Raw genomic sequence first — 15,274 nt, forward strand, 5'->3', positions numbered from 1 at the left:
ACTCCACAGGGAAGCTTAAAGCTTCTAGCTAGCTAGGTTGTATAGTGTAAATCAATTCAGTTGTAGAGTCCACCTCTATTCAGTTGTAGAGTCCACCTCTATTCAGCTGTGAGCACTCATTTCAGCCAGAAAGAAAGAGCCACACTTTATATAGAAACACAAGATCTGACTGCAAATGAACTTGTAAAGCTCAGTTCATTTAATTTTGAGATGTGGCTTTATAGTCCACAAAGTTTACTTTAATTATTATGAGCTGTAATAACACGTTTGCCAAATGTTTAGGAATGTGTAACATGTAATACACATCTTGCGCTTTTGTATATTTTATTTATTTATTTATATTTGTCTTCTAGGAAATTGGCTTATGAAAGTTATTCTTTTAACAAGCACTGTTGTCTTTTTAGGGGGAAAAAATATTTTACAAAATTCTAAGTAAATAAATAAATCCAAAAGCCGTATTATATTGCAAAAACAGCAATACATACATAAAACATTGTATCATGAAATTGTGCTGTTGTTGCACTCGTAATAAATACCGATCTTATGTAAATAAATATAATTCAATATAATTTATATAGTGAAATATAATTCTGAATGTTTTTAAATTACTGTGTCTCTGAAGTAAAGTATTTAGAAATAAATCATTTTGAATTAAAATTAAGCAAATATAGTTACAACCTACAAAGCTAGCCTAGTTCACACAGCATTTGATAGATACTATTAGCTACTGGTAGTTAGTATGACTACTGTAAGATTATAAATGGGCAATGATGTCCAAACAACCAGCCTCACAACAGCAGAAATCTTTTAGGTAGAGGCATTCCTATCAGTAAGTTATAATGCCTGTATGACTTGTACAGCATCTTTAGGGTTTGCAATTAGTCAGGAGCTTGACAGGGAGTGAGGGAGAGTGTCCAAGGGTGTTCAGAATTGAGATTCAGTAATTACTTTTCCTTCTTGTGTCAAAATTCTATACCCAGTGGGAGTAATCGCCAAAAACCTCCTAGCACTAGGCTGTGAAGCAGTGAAACTACATTGTCTGTAGTGATGGAGCTCCATGCATTTTGCAGTAGTCGTTGGATAGATCAGGGGTCACATTGTCTACAATGCAAATATAACTGTTTTATTTACTATCTAAAAAAACCCATTGAATTTACATGTCTTTTATATGTAATGTTGATAATGGTAATATAGTGGTAAATTAGGAAAAATATGTTTTCTTTGAGTACTATTTTGCCTTACAACACCCAATTCATGTAATAGCTTTATGTGATATAGCTTTTAGAAGTATTAAACACTTCAGACGTCTGGTTCCTATCACCATCACTGTGAACAGCTCTGACATCTTAGTCATTTAATAATGCATATATGTTGAAAAAATAAGCAGAATTTCCTTTTAACTTGAAAGGTTGAATATTTTTGCAAGGCACTGTATGTCCACATTAGCATTCACGTTAAATCAGTGTGTTGAATATATTTTCATTCTTCATCTGGTACAGTTGCAATAGCTTTATGCATTTGGATGAGTGGAGGTCCACGCTGTTAATGTATGTGTATGTTGGGTATCTCTAAATTGCTTTGCGTTTGCGTTGCAGTATCTGATGGAGAGCACACCACTCCTGAGATGGATTTTTCCATCCTGCTGTTGGCCAATCATCAGCAGCCACCGGTCTTTCAGATTTTGGACCCGGTGCTGGAGGTTAGCCTGGGAGGCAGAGCAACAGTAGGTAAGAAACTTTGTCATATTACTGATGTCTTAGTCCCCAGCTGATTTCGCCAGGTTGTATGGTCTAGACTTTTCCCTTGCTAGGACACGGCTGAGTAACTTCATTTTTTATGCATGTAGATTATTCATTCTCCAAAGCATGGCCGAAATTCAAGGTGGATGAAACATTGCCAAGTCTAAAACATGGAAGCTGTTTTGAGGACAGTGCTGACTTGATCTTAACAGTTCAGACTTCTGATGTATTTCCAAAAAACTGCTCAGATAGAAAATGTTATTTACATTGTCACCTATTATATATGACACCCTGCCTGAACTAAACATTTTCCTTCACAAACTAATAATGTTATTGTCGCGGCATTCGGGGGATTGAATACCTTAATGGTATTCAGTAGTCTTAATGGTATTACGAGAATGCTTAAAATGCAGAATTAGCTCTCAAGTCTCAAGCAAGATGATATTTGTTACACTTGTTGTAACACTTTACTCTATTTTGTACTCTTATTCAGTCTGTTATTGTTGAAAACAACCGAAAGAGCATTGTCAGAGACAGGCCTGTTTTGTTCAATATAGGCTACTTACTTTATATTAGTTTTCATTTATGTGTTAATGTATTGCGCAGCTGTATATTTCTGAACAGGAAAGGAAACCTTGCCTTTTGCTGTTTATTATGATCACATTCTGTTTTAATAAAAGTGCTTGTGACATCTCACATGTGGCTTTGATTTAGAATTAAACATTTAATCCACTTAATAGAAAAACTGAGATATATATCATTTATTGCCATTCAGCCTAAAAATACCAAGATATGATTTTTGGTTCATGTTGCCCAGCCCTAGGCTGGTTTATCTCATTATTCTTAATATTCCTTGTGCTTTTGTCAATGATTCCTTAAATTGTACAGTTTTTAAAAAGAAAGATGGCCAGATCTACACAGCTGTTTGTTATTAGATTATTATAAGTTAATTCCAATTTGCAAAGAAAACATGCTCATTTCTTTGAAGAATTTTGAAAAAAAAAGTCCCCAAACTTTTCGTAGACAGTGTAGTAGGTTAGATGTATATTAACGAAAATGTATTGCAAGTAGGGATGTACAAATGTAATTGATTTATTGGAATCGGCAAATTTTTGCTCCAAACATGCCATCAGCAATCAGCCAATTTATTATTATTATTTTGACTGATCTGTGGTGCAGTCTGTGGAGTCAGGTGCTGTATTGGAATGCTGCTGCTACACCGGTATCAATATATCTTAACTATGCATGACTTATTATGCTAAACAGTCAGTTGCTTTTTACTTTCAAAAAGTTTTTTTATTTATGTTATTTAAATATGCAACTGATTTTCATTTACAAATTTAACATGGCAGTTTAGTCCATTAAAGAGCAAATAATGTTATTTGTATTGTGACTTTGGCTAATAGAAAGTGCTGGAAATGTACTAGTGTGTTTCATTTGTTCCTTTAGCACGTACAGTATGAGCTTCTGGTTTTAAAAAAAGCTAGAAAGTTAAAAAAAAAAAAGTTTTAAAAAAAAAGTTAGCTGTCAATTTGGCTATAAAGAAATTGGAATCGGCCATAAAAATGAATGAAAGTCTTGGAAAAGGGTTTAATGATGAATCATATGATTCTGTGTTTTGCTTTAGGTGGTCAGCAGTTGGCTGTGACAGATGCTGACACAGCCCCAGATGAACTGGAGTTTGAGCTGGTGGAGGGTCCAGTGCATGGAAATCTCCTCAGGGTGGACTTTGGCACCCAAACGCAGATGGTTAATGGTACGTCCACAGGAACGCCAACAGTGGTTCTTCATCTAAAGTAGTGTTTAATTCTAAGGGAATAGTTTGATCAGAAATCAAATGTACACAGTTTCTTGTAAACCCAAAAGTAGTCAGCCAAGACATGTTCTGTATCTTACGTTTGCTTCTTCAGTTTAGCATTGGAGCTATGCGGCTAATGTAGCTAAGAAGTAATGGAAGCATATAGCCACCAGTTAGCATCTTGCAAATTGCATACCTAAGTCATCACACTTGCCTAAAACTGCATCAAGTTGTTAAGTAATCTGAAATAGCCCTGCTTATGGGGTTTCTGACACTGTAAGATATGTTGTTATCTACAGAAATTGAAAAAGTTCAGACAAAATGACAAAATTCAAGCTTTTTGATGGCTGTTATTACTGTTTATTGCTATTAACATACATTAGTCGTGTTGCTTCAAGGCTAAACTAAAGAAGCAAACCAGATTTTACTGACATTTTACTGTGTTCTCCAGGTGGTATGGTCTAGCCTGTTTTATTTCTGTATATTTCCATATCTCTATGTAGAATGCATAAACATTCTCAGTGGATGTCTTTAACATAGTTCTGTGGTCTGGTTCTGCAGTTCTGTTTTATGTTCTCACATTTATTTTACAAAGCAACCAGCCAAATAACATTTTATTTTCACTATTCCTTTTGAATGTAAGCTACACTACGTAAGATTTTTTTCTAAAAATTGATAAAAGTAGCATTACTGAGTCAGGAGAGGAAAAACACACTTTTTTTTCTAAAAATTGATAAAAGTAGCATTACTGAGTCAGGAGAGGAAAAACACGCTAAAATATGGTGTGCATGCGCTGCTGCGATTCGCCCGGTAAAGCCTGAAATAATAATTTAAAGGTCAGAGGTGTTGGGTCGGATTGCGCAGGACTTTTTCGGACCATGCTGTAGGTTTTTTATATATATCAACATCACACACACAAAAAGAAGATTCAGCTTGAAGTTTAGGTCTCAAATGCAAAATCAACATTATACTGATGAAGATATGTCAATAGCAGATAATTCGCTCACATTCTCTGAAAACACATCATTCACCAAGTTGAGTGCTCTTTTAACACGCTCACAGTCTTCACATTCATTCACTCGAGGAAGGGGTCTGAAGCATAACCGATGTTACAGAATGTTCTTCCACATGTTGCATGCAACATTCCCACCAAAGAGGTCTCCAAATCCCCAAAACTTACATAGTATAGCTTTAAGTAAGATTCATACTTTATTTTTCTTTATTTCTTTATTTATGTCTTAGATTTTCTTTGTTTTTTAAAATACCTGTTATGGTTTCATTAATATTAAACAGATGTTGCCTAATATTTTTCCTATATTTCCCAACGGTCTGCTTTATGTTCATCGAAGTGTCTTCTTTGAACAGCTTTTGCTGAAATAATGATTTGACAATTTTCTTTTCCAAACTATTATTAAAAGCACAACTATATAATTTATCTTTATGAAAAACTAGTACATTTTCTGTGGATTCTGTCAGATGCTTCAGGAGTTTTGTGTTAGGACCCTTTTTTGCATCCTTGGTCAGTCTTTTGGTCTAAATCTCTCTATCAGGTGACACGTTTACCTTCAGTGACCTCACTAGGAATGTTCTACAGTATGAACACACTGGCCTCAACACTGAAGAGGACGCCATGATCTTCTCTGTAACGGATGGGATGTCCATGACCTCCACCACAGTGCAGGTGATAGTTTCAGGGAGTGGAGGAGACGGACCTAAGCGTGACCCTGATGCCCTGTTGTCGATGGAGGTGGCAGAGAAGAGCAGCACTGTCATCAGACGCTCACATCTGGCTTACATGGTGAGGAAATACATACAGCTTAGCCTACTCTTTCTTTTTAACATTACTTGTTGTTGCAAGTTTAATAATGTAAATTTTATCAAGCTAATTTTTCAGTAGCTCATAAAGATCATTAAAGGAATATTGACATTGACAAAAATTGATCATAAGATACAGAAAATGGGACTCTTAGCAACTGTGCAAGACCTGGTAGACTACCAAAACGATCACCATCAGATAAACAGGACTTTAATTCAAAAACAGCTTTCAGCTTTGAGAGAGATGAGAAATCAAGCTCCACTCTTGCTTTAGGTCTGAAAAAATCCAGAGGTGTTTCTGTTCATTTTTCCACTGTGAGAAGACAACTCAAAACTAAAATTATGGGTCTGAATGGATGTGTAGTCTGTTAAGAAGCCCTTACTGAGAAAAGGAAATAGAAAAAAAAGAAAATTTGCACAAGAACACAGAAACTGGACATCTGAGGTGTGGAGTAAGGCCTTAAAGATTTCTGAGTCTAAATTTGTAATTGGGTTTACTTGGATTATGAGAAGCAGAAAATGCAACCAACCTCTGGGACTGAACTATGGAGGTGTGGAAAAATACTGCAGATTTCTTTGAAAAACTGAAAGCAAGTCTCCTGAAAAGAACGGAAGCTGTAATAAAGACAAAGTGAGGCTTCTGTGTTGGTTTTCTTTTTTCCTGATGCTGAAAAATTAATAACTTGTCCTTAATAGTTCTTTTGAGTGGAAATTAAATAAATTGATTAATTGCTCAGTAGAACAATCTCAGTAGATGGTCTCAGTACCGTAGGAAAAATGAAAGACAACAGATTGACTGTTTACAACTGAATAGCCCAACTATTCTTTATCATAGGTCTTGAAATCCAATAATGACTTTAATCTGATATAAACAGTTGTAGAATGTTGTCTACATAACTACTGTTGGGTTACTAATGAAGTCAGACAACGCCTGTATTATTAATGTTCATGTAGACACATTCAGTAGTGTTACCATTTAGTCAATATTAATCAGTTTGTTGTGTGTTTTTAATTATTTCTGCAGGACAATAATTCCTCTGATGACAAGATTCGTATCCAGCTGGTTTCAGTGCCCATGTATGGAATCCTTACCAAGACCAATTCTGAATCGGATCATGAAGAACTGAATGAGTACTCTACTTTCACTATGGAGGACATCAACCACCATAAAATTCGGTACAGTAATCATCTCAGTTAAACAGTACTTTAAAGAAACCTTTACCCAGAAGTGGTGGCTGCGTGGTGAAACCAACACAAATAGTCTTGTTTGTGTAATGCTGACGCACTTCCTTTAAGTATTCCTTTAATGGAGTTATCATTGGCATGTTCTTTTACCATATAACCAATGCACTGATATCTGCTAGTGCAGACATGAAAGAAAGAACATGTTTTCAATTCAGTTCCACCACTTCATGCTAATATTTAACAACATCGTTTGAGCTTTTAAATGATTTTTCTGCGATTGCACTGCTTGCGGAGAGTCTCATTCCATTACCACATTAGCCACTGTAATTTGGGCTAAGCTTTTCTCCTGTGATGCTAAAGCCTGCTGAGAGGTGTTTCAATAAAAACAAATATTAACACACTCAGTTGATTCGCATGCTGAGCTGCTTGTTGGCTTTAATGCAGTCAGCAGCTGGGACAGAAATGGAGTACAGTTCTCTGGGGCAGTGTCCCTTTTGGCGCTGTTGGTCCTGCTGGTCACCCTGCAGGATAGCTTTTTCTCCGCATGTACATCATTGGTTTATTGATCTTCTTTTGTCCAAGGGTGACTTTTTTAAGCTCTTTCAGTTGCAAAACAGTTATTTAAATCTCTGGACTCCAGTGAATAGGCTGTTTATGTACGGGACTGTTTGTGTACTCATGACCTTGTATTACTATTGGTCTGTTTTGTTTTCTGCATCTCCTTTATATGAATGTTATATTTGATTGATTGATTTTATAGGACTGCCTTATGTGGAATTTACCTTAATATTTAGTTTATTTGTTCACAACATTTTAATAGGACTACTTTTCTTTGCATCTACTTTGATATTATTGTTTCTTTGTTTGAATTTTAACATTTTTATAGTTCTGCTTTATAAAGTCCTAGTATTATTGTTTGTTTATTTTTTAAACATTTTTATCAGACTGCTTTATTTTGCACATGACTTGATTATTTTAAACGTTTTAGGTTAAAATACTGTTTGTTTGTTTGTTTTTCTCACATTTTTTTACTGGCAAAATTACGCCTTTGAATATAGTTATAAATGAACACAGCTGAAGGTTGTAAATTAATAGATTTGGTACACATGGGTTGGAAACAGGTACGTCACCTCATTTGAAACTGGAAACCAACCTGTTACTGACATCTTCCATTTCATCGTTTACGATGGTGAGAACAATCGGCTGGAAAACCAGATGTGCACCATTACCATCACCTCTGTGCACCGACAGCCCCCTGTGGTTACTGTCCGCAGCGGCATCAAGGTTAGCATTCTCATTCTTATTTATTTCATTTTGAAGTATGACCTCATTTCTCATTTTCATTATTGGGTTGTTTTGGGATATAATTGTAATGTCAGAAATTTGACCCTCCTAGTGTCCATGTTTCCAAATTTGTTGCTATTCTGGGTTGCCAGGTCCAGGAGGGAGGCAGAGTCCAGCTGTCAGCCAATCACATCATCGCATCTGACCCAGACACGCCCAAAAAGGATCTGCTGGTGTGGCTGATCAGCCCTCCAAAATATGGCTTCATAGAGAATACGAAGCGAGGTGGGTTCTAAAGATGAGGCTGTTCTGCCTTTTAGCCTGAAAATTCTTGCTACTATGGAAAACTACAGTTACTGACTGTAGCCTGTCTGTCAGCCACCTTCTGCCACATTCATCATTGGTCAGTTTCTGACCACAGGACTGCTGATGACCAGATATTATTTGGATTATGGATAATTCTCAGTACAACAGTGACACTGATGTGGGAGTGGCGTGGTAGACACAGCAGTGTGGCTGGAGTTTTTACAGTTGTCAGTATTAGGTTGTGAGTGGTCCACAGTGGCTCTGTGGTCAGAAACTGACCACTGATTAAGGACCAGAGGATGGTGAACACACAGTGCATGAAGATGGTCTACATTCTTTAACTGTACATGAGCAATGGGAAGCTACAAGGTTGGGGTTTTGAATAAAGTGAGTATTTTGCACATCGTATGCACTAATGGATTTTACTTCATATGTTAACAAACTTTATGTAAAGTAAATTTAATTCACGTTCCCTTTGCTTTTAACTTGCTTGTCAGTGAATGGCGGGCAGGTTCCTCCTTTGTGTGTGGGTTTTTCTCAGTTTTGGGTTTTCCATCCATCTCTTTTTTGGTGAATCTGGAAAATGTAATACATTTTTACAGATGGAAAAGTTGGCTTAGCGATGAAAGAGAAAGGCAAAACAACGGGTGCTGGAAACAGATTTTTTGAATAAGAAATGACGCAGAGTGAACAACAATCATGCATTTAGCACTGTGTCCTATCAGAATGTTTGCTGCAATGGTGATGTTTCCAAGAGATCAGATGACAAGGTGGGACAGCAAGTTCAGCCCGTCAGTAAATGGGCCACTGAAATGTTAGGGCTACAACCATTTACAACTGACAGTGGGCTGCCAAAACTGCTCTACTGAGAGCTAAGGCAGATTTAAATCATTACATTGTACATGCTATGCATGGTGAGCGTGGCTGTTGTCTCACTCTGTACGACAGAAGCATGTTTCATCATCTTCAGGAATTTGTGCACAAACCATAGTTGCTGGAAACTCTAATTAATTCACATTTTACTGACTTCAGAAATTCGCTTAAAATTCGAAAAATGTGTGAATGGGAATCCAGCTGTTCTTTCTTGAATGCGCTCTCATAGTTTTTCCTGTCTCCCTCAGCTTGGTCATTAAGGGTCTCAAACTGAATTTCTGTGAGGCTGCTTAGGCTGCTGACAGTGTCAATTGTGAAAATCAGGGCACTTTGAAATAAAACTGTAACAGAGAAATTTCAGATTCAGCCTTTTTTTGTTTGGGCCCTTCCTTTTTCAGTTGTTCAGCCAACCTGCCCAAAACACTGAGCTGTTTTATTCCACCATTTTATTCACAATTAGAGCCCTCATTCTCAGTTTTACTTAGAAATCAATAACAGAGTTAATATTTGAAAAGACTTTAGAGTTATTTTTCTGTTTGATTGCTGAAGAAGAGAAAAAAATTAAGAAAATAATTAAGAAGAAGTAAAATGTACTGGAGAGTGGGTGCTACTCTGAGGCTGAAAAGGATGCTCATTTTTCATTTTACGCTCAGTGCTCTCTGTTGATTTATTAGATTTTCCACTGTTAAAACACACATTTATTTTGGCTTGTTCCCTTTTTTTGAGCTTTTTGGTTTCTTCAGAATGTATAGTTCAGTGATCATATCTTAAAACTGACAGCTGTTTTTAGTCTCAGCATTTATTTTTCATCTGTGCCTGTAAAATTTGGTCTCCACCTTTCATTGTGTTGTTGAGCAGAATATTATTATGTTCCTCACTTGTATTGTGTTCTGTCTTTTATTTCTCTGAAGTGCGTTAACAGGTTATTCTTGATGTTATTTTTCTTTGGATGACTATTTTGTCTGCTTGCCCTCTTTGTTTATCCACAGTTGGATCAATGGGTGGAGCCCGCGTGATAAGCCCTGACGTCCCCTTCACAATGGAGGACCTCACTTCTGACCACATCTTCTATGTCCAGAACGTCCACCAGGCAAACATTCACCAAGATGTATTCAGCTTCTACATCAGTGACGGCTCAAGCCAGACAGAAGCCTTTGATGTCACCATAGACATCCAGGTACAATATAGACTGAAATTTTGAACATTCACTTTTAAAATGGGCATGACAGTGTTATTTTTTCAAGAGATAAAATAAAGTGGTCAAAGAAATACTGCTATCTAGTGGCTCTATTGTAATGGAATGCTATGTCAAATGTAATGTTACTCAGTATGGCCAAAAGTATTTCAGGCAACAAGTGTTTCAGGCACACACATTCCTAACAGATGTATAAAATCAAGCACATAGCCATGCAGTCTTCTTAGACAAACACTGGCAGCAGAATGAGTTGTACTAAAGAGCTCAGTGACTTTAAAGAGCTCAGTATTTACGTGGAACTGTCACAGAATGCCACCTTTGCCACAAGCCAGTTCATGGAATTTCTGCCCAGCTTGATCTGCCCTGATCAACTGTAAATGCTATTATTGTGAAATGGAAGTCACAAAGCATTAGACCACTTACAGAGCAGAGTGCTAAAGCACGAAGCGCAAAAATTGCCTATCCTCTGTAGCATCACTAACTATAGATTTCCAAACTGCCTCTGGAAGCACAGGTACCATGTGTCAGGAGCTTCACCAAATGGGCTTACATGGCCAACCAGTTGCGCACAAGCCCACGATCACCATGTGCAATGCCAAGTGTCAGCTGGTGTGGTGTAAAGCACACTGCCACTAGACTCTAGCACAGTCGAAACCTGTTTTCTGGAGTGATTAATCATGCATCACTATCTGGCAGTCTGATGAATAAATCTGTTTTTGGTGCATGCCAGTAGAAAGCTATTTACCTGAATGTGCCAAAAATTAGAAACTTTGAAAATAAACATTGGCTGCCTTAGTTGGCCTGTAGTGTGGTTTTGTTTTTCCCTTTTCAAAAAACTAGAAAAGTGCATACCACGCCAGCTGGATGTGCTGGACTGTTCTCTCTGTTTCTGAAGACTGGAGGGTATAGCAAGTCTCTTGGAGCTTTTGATATGCAGTAAAATGTAATACTAGTTCCTCAAATCTTGTATATCTTTCAGCAAACAAAAGAAGACAAAGTTCCAGTTATCTCAGTAAACAGCATCCATGTGGAGGAGAACACGGGTGTGGTCATTACCAATTCCTCCCTCAACGTGCTTGATCTGGACACACCGGAGAACGAGATTGTGCTCACTGTCATCAAAAAGCCATCTTACGGTTTGTCCCCCCCACCTTCTTTGTTTTTGCTTTCTTTGTTTTTCTCTTTATCTGTGGCCTCATAAATGATGCATACTCCATTTTTGTGGTGTGGAGAGTTGAGAGATGTATTTGTGACCCTTGTGAGACGTACGCAAAACATTGATGTAATCTGGAGTTTGTTACTTTATGTAGGCTTCTGTAAGAGCAGAGTTTGCTTGTTTTGGTGTTAGTTTTTAGAGCTAGGGGTCTGAATGGAGTTCGTTTGTCTCCTTTTGTGCTTTCTGCATATTAGTTATAGATATAGTTTCGCAAAAAATATACATATAAAAAAACAGCTTTCCCCTTGCTCCAAATGTAGTTGAGCAGTCAGTGCATGTTTGGTTTTTAAGGTTTTGATGGTCATTGAAAAAATGGAGTACGTGTTTTTACATTTTACTAATACTAACATCTATACACTTTGAAAATTTGTTGAATAAACATTATAAGTTCATTCATCAGCTCATCTATAGCTCAACCCAGTTCATATCCTGGGTCTGAAGTTTAGTTTTGTTTTGAAGATGCAGATTCCGGTTCAAAATATAACTTGCGTTGAAATAATGTCTTTGATGATTTTGATTTAGTAGGTCAAAATAATGACTAATAACTGGAGAACAGGTTATTGCTCCTTGAGAAAGTGTGTGATTATTTCGACATGTTTTGAGAAAATAAGATATTATTTTGACGTAATAAATAAAAATTGAAATTGAAGAAGTAATTATTTTGACTTTCTGTTTCTAAACTCATTCATTTGGTGGTTAAACTGAACTTGAGTTTTGTGCCAAGTGCATTTAGAATTCGTATGATGTTGAGAATTGAAAATTTGTTGAAAAGTTAAGTTAATGTTGAAAAATTTGTAGTAATATTTCAGCATTTTCGCAAAGAAAAAGTCCTTCTTTTAAAGGTGTCCAGTTTTATGCATATCATCAAGTAGTCTTAAAGTCTCTTTTTCACTCTTTTCCTCCCTCCATGTATCCATTTTGTCATAGAGCTTTGTGTCCAACTTCTCTCAGGCTGACTGATGGTGCTTTCATTGTATGTTGTGCCATTTAGCAGAATGGGGCCTCTGAGGTCGACTGCAGTGGCAGTGAAAGGCCACAGGGCTCTATTGAGATTACTTTTTTATGGCAGCGTGTCGGGGGCTTCATGGCAGCTTTCTCACTGTTTTATTATTAGTCAGTATTATGAATCGGCGCTGGGGAACAGCAGTACAGAGGGATCTGACAGAGCTGAAATGCCCTCAAAATAACACTGACTGAGGCAGGCTTGTAGAGGTCAAATGCTGGCTTTATTGAAAAGTCCGTAAGGGAATGAAGCGTGAGTTTGTCAGCGAGTTTTATGTAACCGATTCTGTACTAAAGACGTACTTCACAAAAATGCTAACAGTGTCCTAAAGAAATAGTTTGGTGAAAAATTGAATGTACACAATTTTCCCCTTAATCCTGATTTAGTCAGTCTGCCAAGACATGTTTAGTGACTGAAATCTAGCACTGGAGCTACGTGGCTAATGTAGCTAACAAGTAATAAGAAAACTGCACAAACAGTACAAACTTCACAAACCTTTGTCCACTTTTACAGGTAGCAGTATGATATACAGTGTTAGAAACCACATTAGCATGTTTATTTGAGATTACTAAAAACCTGACTTGGACTGAAACATGATTTAAGAATGCAGTTTGCGCAATGCTAATTGCTAATCATAAGCTTTCTTTACTTGTTAGCTACATTAGCCTTGTAACTCGAGCCCAAAACTAAAGAAGCATCGAGTAGATTTGGGGTAAAAGGTAAATTGTACACATTTTGCTAAACTCTTCTTTTAAAGCTGGCATAAAACTCACATGAACTCACATCTTCTGGCATTTATTTGCTATTTGCAGGCAAGACTCTGTTTAACATTCTCCACTTTCTTCACAGGTAAACTACGCAGGAGACAGTTCTACTCCCAGCCGCTGGAGAATGGCAAGATCCTCCTTCAGGGTTCCACCTTCACCTACCAGGATGTTCTAGATGAGCTGCTGGTGTATACCCCAGATGGACAGGGCTCTGCGACCGACGAGATTCGTTTCTCTGTAACGGACGGAGTACACACGGAGACAGGCCGTCTGGAGTTCAGCATGGATGTGAGGAAGAGTGAAGGACCCAGAGTCACCATCAACCGAGGCCTTCAGTTAGCAGCAGGTCAGGATATATAGTACCACAGTACCACAGTTCAGTCTTAGAAGTTGGTTGCACTTTCTGCTTCGTACAGTTCAAGTTATCACATTACATTCAGTGATGTTGAGGTCTGGACTCTTGGGTGGCCAGTATATTGTTCAGAGAACACCAGCAGCTTTGTTTGATAATTATGTCTTGATGTTCTCAGCAGTGTGCTTAGGGTCATTATCTTACTGTAGAATGAGTTCCTTCCCAACATGTCAAACATTTTCCAAAGGGGATTTCATAATGTAGGAACATTCATTTGTGCTTATCAGCATTCATGATGCCTTAAAATCAAAACCAGTTACCTCCAGATGTTATACAGTCTCGCATTTCCTTCCATCAGGTTCCTCATCTAAAATCACAGAGCAACAGCTGAAAGGGACCGATATCGACTCAGAAAACCTTAAACTCAAATTTACCGTGACCAAAGACGTGAGTGTGGGGATACTACAGCTGACCAAGGGCAGGAGTAAAGTCCAGCTCTCTGCCAGAGGGCCAGTCAAGAGCTTCACTCAGGAGGACATCAACAAAGGTTTCTCCTTCAGTTTCTTCAAGTGTCATAGACACCTGTGAAATATTTGAAAGTGTAGACAGTCCTTTGTAAATCTCACAGCTGTGGCAGTTATCAAAAAGTATAAGCAGGGAAACTTTTCACTAGAAATGGATTCCTCAAATATATAATATGATGGTTTGATGTGTGGCATTTCTTCAGCGCTACTGTCAGCAAGTCTGAATGAAAAGTTCTGCAAGGCCAAATCACAATGTTTTATCTTTCTTGTCACAGGCTTTGTGGAGTACATCCATGAAAAAGGGGAGAGTGGAGGCAGTTTCTCCTTTAAGTTTGACCTTGAAGATCCTGAGGGTAACAAAGTAATTGATGAGTCTTTCTTCATCAGCGTTCTAGGTAAGTAGCTCCTTTTTCAGTAGCAAACAACAACAAATTAGATCGAATTATGGCTGTCATGATTGATTAAACTCAGTAAACTTGATAAGAAATAAAAAATTATAAACTTAATTATAATCAATATAATTTAGCCTCTTAAAGAAGTTGTCAGTGTGCATGATGATAATGCATATTTTAAATTCTTCTGCTGTTTCCTGCAGTAACAGACAGAGCCTGATTTAGCTTCGTTTGCAAAGCGCAGAATTCTTTGGGGAGATTAATATAATGAGCCACATATTCTGATTCACCAAGACTGATAGTATATACTAACTGTGCGCTGTTTACTGCCTGAGAAAAGCTTGTCTTATTCCTGGTACTATCATGTTAATTAAAATGTGCCTGTGTTAATTTGTATGGAAGCTCTTAGTAGATAACCTGCCTCTCCCATCAGTACTGTGTCAGTAGACTGTCTCTTTGTAAATCTTCCCCATAGTGCTTTAACATGTTTCTTTTTTTTAAAGGCTTCATATATTTTTCCATGAATAAAACTGTTTACTCAATTAAGCTGAATAATTTGAAGATTATTCAATATATTATATTCAACAGTTTCAGCACTAGAATGAATATTTTGAACTCTCTCATTGTTTTATTCTGGTTCAGAGGATAAGCTCCCCCCTTCAGTGGTGGTCAATAAGGGTTTAGTGCTGGACGAGAACTCTGTGAAGAAGATTACCACGCTGCAGCTCTCCTCTACTGACCAGGACAGTGAACCTGGTGAACTTGTCTACCGCATCACCAAACAACCCCAGCTGGGTCATCTCGAACTTTCCACCAATCCAGGTA

The 15,274-nt window shown here is 37.5% G+C and overlaps 1 protein-coding gene across 1 annotated transcript in view; it reads left to right on the top strand.

The window, feature by feature from the left end:
* fras1 (Fraser extracellular matrix complex subunit 1) overlaps positions 1-15,274 on the top strand; it is a 206,622-nt gene that overhangs the window by 161,870 nt on the left and 29,478 nt on the right. The window contains 12 exon segments of the mRNA XM_036598414.1: positions 1,596-1,727; positions 3,367-3,495; positions 5,088-5,335; positions 6,377-6,528; positions 7,659-7,821; positions 7,974-8,106; positions 9,990-10,177; positions 11,175-11,331; positions 13,264-13,527; positions 13,892-14,080; positions 14,333-14,452; positions 15,092-15,271. Coding sequence (XP_036454307.1) covers positions 1,596-1,727; positions 3,367-3,495; positions 5,088-5,335; positions 6,377-6,528; positions 7,659-7,821; positions 7,974-8,106; positions 9,990-10,177; positions 11,175-11,331; positions 13,264-13,527; positions 13,892-14,080; positions 14,333-14,452; positions 15,092-15,271 — 2,055 coding nt within the window.

This window comes from Colossoma macropomum, unplaced genomic scaffold (genome assembly GCF_904425465.1).
Source record: "Colossoma macropomum unplaced genomic scaffold, Colossoma_macropomum, whole genome shotgun sequence".
Taxonomy (NCBI): domain Eukaryota; kingdom Metazoa; phylum Chordata; class Actinopteri; order Characiformes; family Serrasalmidae; genus Colossoma; species Colossoma macropomum.